We start from the raw sequence: 13,770 nt of genomic DNA on the forward strand, positions 1-13,770 counted from the left end.
GACATACTATACCATGAATTTTTATGACTTTTTCGACATACTATTTTATGAATTTTTATGACTTTTTTAACATACTATACTATGATTTTTTCGACATACTATACTATGATTTTTTCGACATACTATACTATGAATTTTTGTGACTTTTTCGACATACTATATACTATGATTTTTTCGACATACTATAATATGAATTATTATGACTTTTGCGACATACTATACTGTGACATTTTATTACTTTATTTTGACATACTATAATATGACTTTTTTAATGTTTTTTAACATACTATACTATGATTTTTTTAAGCTTTTTTTCGACATACTAAAATATGAGTTTTTCATGACTTTTTTCGACATACTATACTATGACATTTTATTACTTTATTTCGACATACTATACTATGACTTTTTTATTACTTTATTTCGATATACTATAATTTTACTTTTTTAATGTTTTTTAACATACTATACTATGACTTTTTTCGACAGACTATACTATGACATTTTATTACTTTATTATGACTTTTTTAATGTTTTTTAACATACTATACTATGACTTTTTTAAGACTTTTTTCGACATATATAATGACATTTTATTACTTTATTTTGACATACTATACTATGACTTTTTATTACTTTATTTCGACATACTATACTATGACTTTTTGTTACTTTATTTCGACATACTATACTATGACTTTTTTATGACTTTTTCGACATACTATACTATGACTTTTTGTTACTTTATTTCGACATATTATACTATGACTTTTTATTACTTTATTTCAACATATACTATTACTTTTTTATTACTTTTTTCAACATACTATACTATGACTTTTTTCAACATATTATACTATAACTTTTTTATTACTTTTTTCGATATACTATTCTATGACTTTTTTCGACATATTACACTGACTTTTTTCGACATACTATACTATGACATTTTATTACTTTATTTCGATATACTATACTATGACTTTTTTATTACTTTTTTCGACATACTATACTATGACTTTTTTTTACATACTATAGTATGACTTTTTGACATAGTACAAAATGCCTTTTTGACATACTATACTATGAATTTTTATGACTTTTGCGACATACTATAGTGTGACATTTTATTACTTTATTTCGACATACTATACTATGACTTTTTTATTACTTTGTGTAATGTGTGTGTGTGTGTGTGTGTGGGGGGGGGGTGTTACCTGTAACATACTGCTGGTTGTGTCTATGATGTGTGTTGAATAACATTTGATCACAAAAAAAATAATATCAGCCCGAGTTCCATGTTCTAGTTTGATAAATGTCTTTGATGTAAGATGACGTAAGATGACGTAAGATAATGTAAGATGATGTAAGATGACGTAAGATGATGTAAGATGATGTAAGATGACGTAAGATGACGTAAGATGATGTAAGATGATGTAAGATGACGTAAGATGACGTAAGATGATGTAAGATGACGTAAGATGATGTAAGATGATGTAAGATGATGTAAGATGACGTAAGATGATGTAAGATGATGTAAGATGACGTAAGATGATGTAAGATGATGTAAGATGATGTAAGATGACGTAAGATAATGTAAGATGACGTAAGATGATGTAAGATGACGTAAGATGATGTAAGATGACGTAAGATGATGTAAGATGACGTAAGATGATGTAAGATGATGTAAGATGACGTAAGATGATGTAAGATGACGTAAGATGACGTAAGATGATGTAAGATGACGTAAGATGACGTAAGATGACGTAAGATGACGTAAGATGATGTAAGATGATGTAAGATGACGTAAGATAATGTAAGATGATGTAAGATGATGTAAGATGACGTAAGATAATGTAAGATGATGTAAGATGATGTAAGATGACGTAAGATGATGTAAGATGATGTAAGATGATGTAAGATGACGTAAGATGATGTAAGATGACGTAAGATGATGTAAGATGATGTAAGATGACGTAAGATGATGTAAGATGATGTAAGATGACGTAAGATGATGTAAGATGATGTAAGATAATGTAAGATGACGTAAGATAACGTAAGATGATGTAAGATGATGTAAGATAATGTAAGAGACGAGGTAAGAACATCAAAGAGCAGCAGAGTTCCTTCACACACATTTTATTTCTTCTGAGAACATTTACAGACAGAAAGGAAATTATCCCAAATTAAGATTATCTAACGGAGGAGGAGGAGAGCTCTGATTGGTTGTTGCTGATACTGTCGTCGTGTTCAATACTGTTGCTTCGTACAGACTGGTACGATGGCTTTCTGGGTTGCCGTGGTGATAGTCTGGTTGCCGTGGTGGCAGACTGGTACATTGGCTTTCTGGGTTGCTGTGGTGACAGGCTGGTTGCCATGGTTACAGGCTGGCGGTGTTGGCGTCCAGCTTCAGGTCCTTGGCGACCAGGCCCGAGGTCACCGGGTGCATTGCCGCTCGGTGAGCCACGAACACTCGGAGTACTTCCTCACGGTACTTCTCAAAGTTATACACCTCCCTGTAGAATACACACAGTACTCACTGTCAGGTACACACAGTCAGGTACACACAGTACACACTGTTCTCAAAGTTATACATCTCCCTGTAGAATACACACAGTACAAACAGTCAGGTACACACAGTACTCACTGTCAGGTACACACATTACACACAGTCAGGTACACACAGTACTCACTGTCAAGTACACCCAGTACACACAGTCAGGTTCACAGTACACACAGTCAGGTACTAATACTACAGATATAGAGACTACTATCTCTCTCTCTCTCTCTCTCTATATATATATATATATATATATATATACACACTATACCGTATATATATATATATATATATATATATGTATGTATGTATATATATATATATACACATATATATGCATATATATAAGTATGTATATATATATACGTATGTATATGTATATATGTATGTATATATATATAGGATTTCTCCTGCGACCGATATAAGATGAAATCTGTTACATTTATATTTATTTTAGAAAAATGAATAAATATGGAGGAAGTGGGACTTTCAAAATAAAAGCATATCTTAAAGATGACCACGTGTCTGGATCGTATCGGCCGTAATAACTAAAATATAATAATATATATAATAAGTAATAATTAAAATATTATTATATACATAATAAGTAATAAGTGATTACTTGAAGAGTGGTCGGGTGAACTTCATCCTGCCCTGCTCTGTCGCCATCTTCATCGCCATGGGAACCGCTTCCTCCCACCTGGCCCGAACACACAACCTGAGCCACCTGCAGGGAGAAGAGCCAATCAGGAGGAGGCTTCCAGGGAGGGGGCGGGGCTTATACAGGAAGGACTCCTACCTGAAGCGGATCTCTGCGTTCTTGCTGGCGTTGAGATCATAGAGCTGCTGCATTTTCTTCACATGGGTCAGAGGGAGGGGCTCCTAAAGGCAGACAGACAGGTTACTGGCAGACACACAGGTTACTCTCAGACACACAGGCAGACAGACAGGTTACTGGCAGACACACAGGTTACTCGCAGACACACAGGCAGACAGACAGGTTACTGGCAGACAGACAGGTTACTCTCAGACACAAAGGAAGACAGACAGGTTACTGGCAGACAGACAGGCAGATAGACAGGTTACTGGCAGACACACAGACAGACAGGTTACTGTCAGACACACAGGCAGGCAGACAGGTTACTGTCAGACAGACCGGTTACTGGCAGACACACAGGCAGACAGACAGGTTACTGGCAGACAGACCGGTTACTGTCAGACACACAGGCAGGCAGACAGGTTACTGTCAGACAGACAGGTTAGTGTCAGACACACAGGCAGACAGACCGGTTACTGTCAGACAGAAGAAACTGAAATCAGAGTCCAACATGCACCGGGCCATCATCAATCAGCAAGTTGTACAATAATAAAAATAAACATTGTTATATTTCTCCAGACGCTGCTGGACGAGCGAGCTTCGTTTAATGAATGTTACCAACGCTGTTTCTACAGGGACGATTATTACTGTCGCACACGCTGACGCTGGTGGAGACACATGAAGACTACTAGGGGGCTAAGAGAGGAGACAGTGAGGGAGGGGCTAAGAGGAGAGACAGTGAGGGAGGGGCTAAGAGGAGAGACAGTTAGGGAGGGGCTAAGAGAGGAGACAGTGAGGGAGGGGCTAAGAGAAGAGACAGTGAGGGAGGGGCTAAGAGGAGAGACAGTTAGGGAGGGGCTAAGAGAGGAGACAGTGAGGGAGGGGCTAAGAGAGGAGACAGTGAGGGAGGGGCTAAGAGAAGAGACAGTGAGGGAGGGGCTAAGAGAGGAGACAGTGAGGGAGGGGCTAAGAGAAGAGACAGTGAGGGAGGGGCTAAGAGAAGAGACAGGCTGGGAGGGGCTAAGAGAGGAGACAGTGAGGGAGGGGCTAAGAGGAGAGACAGTTAGGGAGGGGCTAAGAGAGGAGACAGGCTGGGAGGGGCTAAGAGAGGAGACAGTGAGGGAGGGGCTAAGAGAAGAGACAGTGAGGGAGGGGCTAAGAGAGGAGACAGTGAGGGAGGGGCTAAGAGAGGAGACAGGCTGGGAGGGGCTAAGAGAAGAGACAGTGAGGAAGGGGCTAAGAGAGGAGACAGTGAGGGAGGGGCTAAGAGAAGAGACAGTTAGGGAGGGGCTAAGAGAGGAGACAGGCTGGGAGGGGCTAAGAGAGGAGACAGTGAGGGAGGGGCTAAGAGAAGAGACAGTGAGGGAGGGGCTAAGAGAGGAGACAGGCTGGGAGGGGCTAAGAGAGGAGACAGTGAGGGAGGGGCTAAGAGAGGAGACAGTGAGGGAGGGGCTAAGAGAGGAGACAGTTAGGGAGGGGCTAAGAGAAGAGACAGGGAGGGAGGGGCTAAGAGAGGAGACAGGGAGGGAGGGGCTAAGAGAGAAGGAGACAGGCTGGGAGGGGCCAAGAGAAGAGACAGTGAGGGAGGGGCTAAGAGAGGAGACAGGCTGGGAGGGGCTAAGAGAAGAGACAGGCTGGGAGGGGGCTAAGAGAGGAGACCGTGAGGGGAGGGGCTAAGAGAAGAGACAGTGGGAGGGAGGCTAAGAGAGGAGACAGTTAGGGAGGGGCTAAGAGAAGAGACAGTGAGGGAGGGGCTAAGAGAAGAGACAGGCTGGGAGGGGCGCAAGAGAAGAGACAGTGAGGGAGGGGGCTAAGAGAAGAGACAGTGAGGGAGGGGCTAAGAGAAGAGACAGGCTGGGAGGGGCTAAGAGAAGAGACAGTGAGGGAGGGGCTAAGAGAAGAGACAGTGAGGGAGGGGCTAAGAGAGGAGACAGGCTGGGAGGGGCTAAGAGAGGAGACAGTGAGGGAGGGGCTAAGAGAAGAGACAGTGAGGGAGGGGCTAAGAGAAGAGACAGGCTGGGAGGGGCTAAGAGAGGAGACCGTGAGGGAGGGGCTAAGAAGAGACAGTGAGGGAGGGGCTAAGAGAAGAGACAGTGAGGGAGGGGCTAAGAGAAGAGACAGGGAGGGAGGGGCTAAGAGAGGAGACAGTGAGGGAGGGGCTAAGAGAAGAGACAGTGAGGGAGGGGCTAAGAGAAGAGACAGGCTGGAGAAAACAACAGAAAGTGTCCAAAGTTTGGTATCAGTTCAAACGTAGTTAAAACTAAACCTCTGTATAGTGGGTCTACTGCTAAATCTCACTAGCTTAGCACGATAGCAGTACGACATCAGTGCTTTAGCATCTCAACAGAAAACAAGGAGTCTAACTTAAACAGCTGATCAACCTACTAACAGAAGTGTAACAGACCTGTGTAGCATTGTAATCAAATATATAAGTGAAAATAGGGTGATTATAACTAATATTTACATATAGGCCTATATACAGATCAGACTCAGGGTGAAACTTGTAGTTCTGAAAGTGAAGTTAAATAATGTTTAATGTGTGCCTTAGTTTGATTGGTTGTTTTTGCATTTCAGAAAATGTTTTCTATAAAAACAATGTAATATGGCACTTAACTGCACTAAATATGTTTAGCTTTTTGAGTGATGATATTGTAATTAATGTAGGCAATAACAATGTTGCCTTTTCCAAAAATTAAACTATTGTTTATTATTGCTCTTCAAATAAATAAAAGTATTTCCGATTACTCGATTAATCGATGGACTAATCGGAAGAATACTCGATTACTACAATAATCGATAGCTGCAGCCCTACGAGCGCGGTTACGTGTGTCAGCGCCGTCCGGTCCAGAGAGAGTTGGGACTGATCAGCAGAACCAGAACCAAAAGGTTCTTCATTTTACAGATACACCCTTCTAATCTGGACCAGGGCTCCGGTTCCCAAACCCTGACACTACAGCTCCACTCAGCCGAACGTATGGGGACCGCTCACATCAAAATATAACTAACCTCCCCCCCCTAACTGGACCAGGTCTACAGAACTACGTTACGTAGGCTTTGGGGGACTGTGGTGGACTGTGGGGGTCTGTGGTGTCTGTGGGGGTCTGTGGTGGTCTGTGGTGGACTGTGGGGGTCTGTGGTGGTCTGTAGTGGTCTGTGTTAGTCTGTGGTGGTCAGTGGGGGGTCTGTAGTGGTCTGTGGGGGTATGTGGTGGACTGGGGGGGGGGTCTGTGGGGATCTGTGGTGGTCTGTGGGGGTTTACCTCCTGCAGCAGCAGGGACAGGAACTCGATGATCTGGTGGGACGACAGCGTCTTCACGTCCGACTCTTTGAAGGCGCTCAGGTCCGAGTCTTTGGCCTGAAGGGGGGCAGAGGATGCAGGTTTGACTCTGAACACTAAGAGAGATAATAAACCAGGTCCCTGTGCGGTCCAGGTCTTACCTTGATCCACCTCTGGCTCAGAGCAATACAAGCGTCTGCCAGCGTCGTGTCATACCTGAAACACAGCGGACAGACACACAGGTGAGGACCCACTTACACGCTAGACCAGGACCCCTAATGTCAGGAAACACTGGGGTATTTATAACGGCCATGTTTTGTAGTCTGATGCGTGTTTTTGTAGTTTTTGTAGTCTGATGCATGTGTTGTAGTTTTTGTAGTCTGATGCATGTCTTGTAGTTTTTGTAGTCTGATGCATGTGTTGTAGTTTTTGTAGTCTGATGCATGTTTTGTAGTTTTTGTAGTTTGATGCATGTTTTGTAGTTTTTGTAGTCTGATGCATGTGTTGTAGTTTTTGTAGTCTGATGCATGTCTTGTAGTTTTTGTAGTCTGATTCATGTGTTGTAGTTTTTGTAGTCTGATGCATGTGTTGTAGTTTTTGTAGTCTGATGCATGTCTTGTAGTTTTTGTAGTCTGATGCATGTTTTGTAGTTTTTGTAGTCTGATGCATGTTTTATAGTTTTTGTAGTCTGATGCATGTTTTATAGTTTTTGTAGTCTGATGCATGTGTTGTAGTTTTTGTAGTCTGATGCATGTCTTGTAGTTTTTGTAGTCTGATTCATGTGTTGTAGTTTTTGTAGTCTGATTCATGTTTTGTAGTTTTTGTAGTCTGATTCATGTGTTGTAGTTTTTGTAGTCTGATGCATGTATTGTAGTTTTTGTAGTCTGATTCATGTTTTGTAGTTTTTGTAGTCTGATGCATGTTTTGTAGTTTTTGTAGTCTGATTCATGTTTTGTAGTTTTTGTAGTTTGATGCATGTGTTGTAGTTTTGCAGTCTGATGCATGTGTTGTAGTTTTGGAGTCTGATGCATGTGTTGTAGTTTTGGAGTCTGATGCATGTGTTGTAGTTTTGGAGTCTGATGCATGTTTTGTAGTTTTGCAGTCTGATGCATGTGTTGTAGTTTTGGAGTCTGATGCATGTGTTGTAGTTTTGGAGTCTGATGCATGTGTTGTAGTTTTGGAGTCTGATGCATGTGTTGTAGTTTTGGAGTCTGATGCATGTGTTGTAGTTTTGGAGTCTGATGCATGTGTTGTAGTTTTGGAGTCTGATGCATGTGTTGAGTTTTGGAGTCTGATGCATGTGTTGTAGTTTTGGGAGTCTGATGCATGTTTTGTAGTTTTGCAGTCTGATGCATGTGTTGTAGTTTTGGAGTCTGATGCATGTGTTGTAGTTTTGGAGTCTGATGCATGTGTTGTAGTTTTGTAGTCTGATGCATGTGTTGTAGTTTTGGAGTCTGATGCATGTGTTGTAGTTTTGGAGTCTGATGCATGTGTTGTAGTTTTGGAGTCTGATGCATGTTTGGACTCACTGAGGTTTGACTGGAGGCATCCCAGGAGTGAACATCCAGCCGTTCCAGTCCACCTTGTTCAGGACGTCCACCTGAGAGACAGAGACCAAAAGACTCAACAACAATCAACTGGTTGTGTGTTTGTGTGTCCAGGTGTGTGTGTGTGTGTGTGTCTAGGTGTGTGTGTGTGTCTGTGTGTGAGTGTGTGTATGTGTGTGTGTGTGTGAGCTTCTAGGTGTGTGTGTGTGTGTGTGTGTGTGTGTGTGTGTGTGTGTGTGTGTGGTTGTGTGTGTGTGTGTGTGTGTGTGTGTGAGCTTCTAGGTGTGTGTGTCTGTGTGTGTCTAGGTGTGTGTGTGAGCCTCTAGGTGTGTGTGTGTCTAGGTGTGTGTGTGTGTGTGTGTGTGTGTGTGTGTGTGTGTGTGTGTGTGTGAGTGTGTGTATGTGTGTGAGCTTCTAGGTGTGTGTGTCTGTGTGTGTCTAGGTGTGTGTGTGTGTGTGTGTGTGTGTGTGTGTGTGTGTGTGTGTGTGTGTGTGTGTGAGCTTCTAGGTGTGTGTGTGTGTGTGTGTGTGTGTGTGTGTGTGTGTGTGTGTGTGAGTGTGTGTATGTGTGTGAGCTTCTAGGTGTGTGTGTCTGTGTGTGTCTAGGTGTGTGTGTGAGCCTCTAGGTGTGTGTGTGTGTACACACCTAGTAGGGGTATGTTGAATAAAGTGATGAAAAGATCCTAATATAGTAGGTCAGAAAAGTCATAGTATTGTATGTCGAAAAAAAGTGTAAAGAAGCAATAATATAGTATATCAAAAAAGTGATAAAAAAGTCATAATATAAAATATAGAAAAAAGTGATAAAAAGTCACAATATAGTACGTCAATAAAAGTCACAGTATACTATGTTGAAAAAAGTGATAAAAACGCTATAATATAGAATGTCAAAAAAGTGATAAAAATGTTGTAATATGTCGAAAAGAGCCATAGTATACTATGTTGAAAAATATTATAAAAAAAATCAATAATATTGTATGCCATAAAAGTGATTAAAAAACGTCATGGTATGCAATAAAAAGTCAGACGAGGTGGCAGGGTGGTTAAGGTGATGGACTGCTAATCCATTGTGTGTGTATGTGTGTGTGTGTGTGTGTGTGTGTGTGGGGGGGGGGGGTAGTGTTAAGTGTACTGTAAGTCTGTGCTACCAACATTTCCATCTTGAGTTCAGCTTGCTTCAAGTTTTCTGCCTCTGTCTGTTCTTTCATGATGAAGGATGAGATCCCCTGTGTGCCCTTATATCTGCCTCTTCTGCGTGATGCTGCCGCTGTGTTTTAATGTGCTGCTCGGTGATGTCATTTTCCCGCCGTGCGCTACATTAAAATCAGTGCGACACACCTTACAAAAAGCGTGGAGGTTGTTGATATGACTATGGGTAAGATGCATGGAGATTGTTGCGCCCAACATGTTGAAATTTAGAGCTATATTTAGATTTCTTTGCGGGAACACCAGCTTCACCTGCAGTCTTTATCGGCTCGCTTTCGGGTCGGAACTTTCCGCGAAGCAGACATCAAGTGGTTATAGGTTGCCAGGTTGAGGGTTATAGGTTGGCAGGTTGAGGGTTATAGGTTGCCAGGTTGAGGGTTATAGGTTGCCAGGTTGAGGGTTATAGGTTGGCAGGTTGAGGGTTATAGGTTGCCAGGTTGAGGGTTACAGGTTGGCAGGTTGAGGGTTATAGGTTGCCAGGTTGAGGGTTATAGGTTGGCAGGTTGAGGGTTATAGGTTGCCAGGTTGAGGGTTATAGGTTGGCAGGTTGAGGGTTATAGGTTGCCAGGTTGAGGGTTACAGGTTGGCAGGTTGAGGGTTATAGGTTGCCAGGTTGAGGGTTATAGGTTGCCAGGTTGAGGGTTATAGGTTGGCAGGTTGAGGGTTATAGGTTGCCAGGTTGAGGGTTATAGGTTGCCAGGTTGAGGGTTATAGGTTGGCAGGTTGAGGGTTATAGGTTGCCAGGTTGAGGGTTACAGGTTGGCAGGTTGAGGGTTATAGGTTGCCAGGTTGAGGGTTACAGGTTGGCAGGTTGAGGGTTATAGGTTGCCAGGTTGAGGGTTATAGGTTGCCAGGTTATAGGTTGCCAGGTTGAGGTGACAAACGGGTTGAAAATTGTATATGGTGTTAGGATGCGTTTCATACCAGATCTGGCAACTGGTCAACATTAAAGAAACACATCGGTCTGATTATTGATGAAGGAGTTTGGGCCGAGCTGCAGATTCTGGGAGTTTCCGGGAGAAATAACAAACCGGGAACAACGGGAGTGTTGGCAGCTATGGTGTAGGTGTGTGTGTGTCTAGGTGTGTATGTGTGTGTGTGTTTGTGAGCCTCTAGGTGTGTGTGTGTGTGTGTGTGTGTGTGTGTGTGTGTCTGTGTGTGTGAGAGCCTCTAGGTGTGTTTGTGTGTGTGTGTGTGAAAGAGCCTCTAGGTGTGTGTGTGTGTGTGTGTGTGTGAGAGCCTCTAGGTGTGTGTGTGTGTGTGTGTGTGTGTGTGTGTGAGCCTCTAGGTGTGTTTGTGTGTGTGTGTGTGAAAGAGCGCCTCTGGTGTGTGTGTGTGTGTGTGTGTGAGAGCCTCTAGGTGTGTGTGTGTGTGTGTGTGTGTGTGTGTGTATGTGTGAGAGCCTCTAGGTGTGTGTGTGTGTGTGTGTGTGTGGTGTGTGTGTGAGAGCCTCTAGGTGTGTGTGTGTGTGTGTGTGTGTGTGTGTGTGTGTGTGTGTATGTGTGTGTGAGAGCCTCTAGGTGTGTGTGTGTGTGTGTGTTGTGTGTATGTGTGTGTGTGTGTGTGTGTGTGTGTGTGTGTGTGTGTATGTGTGTGTGTGAGAGCCTCTAGGTGTGTGTGTCTCACCTTGTCTTTGAAGTAGGTGAACAGGTAGTTCTTCCACTCGTCGGTGGTGGCGCTGCCGTACGCAAACATCTGGATGTAGGACTTCACGAAACCCATAAACACCTCTGGAGGACACACACACACACACACACACACACACACACACACACACACACACACACACACACACACACACACACAATCATCACTTCCTGGAGATAACTGGCCGTTGGTTTGAATTTTGGAGATATGTGAAATCTGCAAACTAGTTTCTTTCTGTTGTCATTTTCAGCCGTAACTGTCATGTGACTCTGTGTCAGGTGACTGTGTGATGTGTGTCAGGTGACTGTGTGTGATGTGTGTCAGGTGACTGTGTGTCAGGTGACTGTGTGTCAGGTGACTGTGTGTCAGGTGACTGTGTGTCAGGTGACTGTGTGTGATGTGTGTCAGGTGACTGTGTGTGATGTGTGTCAGGTGACTGTGTGTCAGGTGACTGTGTGTCAGGTGACTGTGTGTGATGTGTGTCAGGTGACTGTGTGTGATGTGTGTCAGGTGACTGTGTGTGATGTGTGTCAGGTGACTGTGTGTGATGTGTGTCAGGTGACTGTGTGTGATGTGTCAGGTGACTGTGTGTGATGTGTGTCAGGTGACTGTGTGTCAGGTGACTGTGTGTGATGTGTGTCAGGTGACTGTGTGTCAGGTGACTGTGTGTGATGTGTGTCAGGTGACTGTGTGTCAGGTGACTGTGTGTGATGTGTGTCAGGTGACTGTGTGTGATGTGTGTCAGGTGACTGTGTGTCAGGTGACTGTGTGTGATGTGTGTCAGGTGACTGTGTGTCAGGTGACTGTGTGTGATGTGTGTCAGGTGACTCTGTGTCAGGTGTTACCTGGCCCCCCCAGCAGCTCCTCCAGGTGGTACAGCAGAGCGAAACCTTTCTCGTAGGGCACCGAGGAGAAGGCGTCGTCAGGGTCCACGTCCTGCAGGCTCGGCACCAGGTTGGTCAGAGGGTTGTTGGCTCCAAACGTGTTCACCTGATGGACCCACATACACACACGTTACTACACCTGACAGACCACACACACACCTACACCTGGTATACTAAATATGAAGATCCCAGAGTCCTGACCCAGGGACAGGTTCGGGTCTCACCGAGTCCTGCAGGTCCTTCCAGCCGCCCATGGCTTTAAACTGTCTGAACTGTTCGCTCTCCAGACTCCTGCCGATCATCCTCTCCAGGTAGACCGTGTGGCCCTCGTTCAGCCTGAGGACACAACATCAGCAACACAACATCAGCAACACAACATCAGCACAACATCAGTCACACATCAGCAACACAACATCAGCAACACATCAGCCACACAACATCAGCAACACAACATCAGCAACACATCAGCCACACAACATCAGCAACACAACATCAGCAACACATCAGCCACACAACATCAGCAACACAACATCAGCAACACATCAGCAACACAACATCAGCAACACATCAGCCACACAACATCAGCAACACAACATCAGCAACACATCAGCAACACAACATCAGCAACACATCAGCAACACAACATCAGCAACACAACATCAGCAACACATCATCAGCAACACAACATCAGCAACACAACATCAGCAACACATCAGCCACACAACATCAGCAACACAACATCAGCAACACATCAGCAACACAACATCAGCAACACAACATCAGTCACACAAATCACAAAACATCAAAGCAACACAACATCAGCAACACAACATCAGCAACACAACATCAGCAACACATCAGCAACACAACATCAGCAACACAACATCAGTCACACAACATCAGCAACACAACATCAGCAACACATCAGCCACACAACATCAGCAACACAACATCAGCAACACATCAGCCACACAACATCAGCAACACAACATCAGCAACACAACATCAGCCACACAACATCAGCAACACAACATCAGCAACACAACATCAGCAACACAACATCAGCAACACAACATCAGCAACACAACATCAGCAACACAACATCACAAAACATCAAATCATCAACGACAACATCAGCAACACATCAGCCACACAACATCAACAACACAACATCAGCAACACATCAGCAACACAACATCAGCAACACATCATCAGCAACACATCAGCCACACAACATCAGCAACACAACATCAGCAACACATCAGCAACACAACATCAGCAACACAACATCAGTCACACAACATCAGCAACACATCAGCCACACAACATCAGCAACACAACATCAGCAACACAACATCAGTCACACAACATCAGCAACACATCAGCAACATAACATCAGCAACACAACATCAGCCACACAACATCAGCAACACAACATCAGCAACACAACATCAGCAACACAACATCAGCCACACATCATCAGCAACACATCAGCAACACAACATCAGCAACACATCATCAGCAACACAACATCAGCAACACAACATCAGCAACACAACATCAGCAACACAACATCAGCAACACAACATCAGCAACACATCATCAGCAACACAGCATCAGCAACACAACATCAGCAACACAAAATCAGCAACACATCAGCAACACAACATCAGCAACACAACATCAGCAACATAACATCAGCAACACATCAGCAACACATCATCAGCAACACAACATCAGCAACACATCATCAGCAACACATCATCAGCAACACAACATCAGCAACACATCAGCCACACAACCTCAGCAACACAACATCAGCAACACATCAT

At 43.7% G+C, this 13,770-nt stretch overlaps 1 protein-coding gene across 2 annotated transcripts in view; it reads right to left on the minus strand.

Moving 5' to 3' along the window:
* Positions 1 to 2,123: 2,123 nt before the first annotated feature.
* lta4h (leukotriene A4 hydrolase) overlaps positions 2,124 to 13,770 on the minus strand; it is a 29,965-nt gene continuing 18,318 nt past the window's right edge. Inside the window, exons 11-19 of one of the 2 annotated variants that reach the window (XM_039792225.1) lie at positions 12,163 to 12,274; positions 11,900 to 12,044; positions 11,034 to 11,137; positions 8,184 to 8,254; positions 6,816 to 6,870; positions 6,637 to 6,732; positions 3,360 to 3,442; positions 3,183 to 3,287; positions 2,124 to 2,516 (exon numbers count right to left, since the gene is read on the minus strand). In XM_039792225.1, coding sequence (XP_039648159.1) covers positions 2,381 to 2,516; positions 3,183 to 3,287; positions 3,360 to 3,442; positions 6,637 to 6,732; positions 6,816 to 6,870; positions 8,184 to 8,254; positions 11,034 to 11,137; positions 11,900 to 12,044; positions 12,163 to 12,274 — 907 coding nt within the window. In that variant the 3' untranslated portion in view covers positions 2,124 to 2,380. Of the gene's footprint in view, positions 2,517 to 3,182; positions 3,288 to 3,359; positions 3,443 to 6,182; positions 6,533 to 6,563; positions 6,733 to 6,815; positions 6,871 to 8,183; positions 8,255 to 11,033; positions 11,138 to 11,899; positions 12,045 to 12,162; positions 12,275 to 13,770 lie in introns of those variants that run through there. The other variant, XM_039792226.1, reaches the window with a different exon arrangement.

The sequence above is a fragment of the Perca fluviatilis genome, chromosome 23 (genome assembly GCF_010015445.1).
Source record: "Perca fluviatilis chromosome 23, GENO_Pfluv_1.0, whole genome shotgun sequence".
Classification (NCBI taxonomy): Eukaryota; Metazoa; Chordata; class Actinopteri; order Perciformes; family Percidae; genus Perca; species Perca fluviatilis.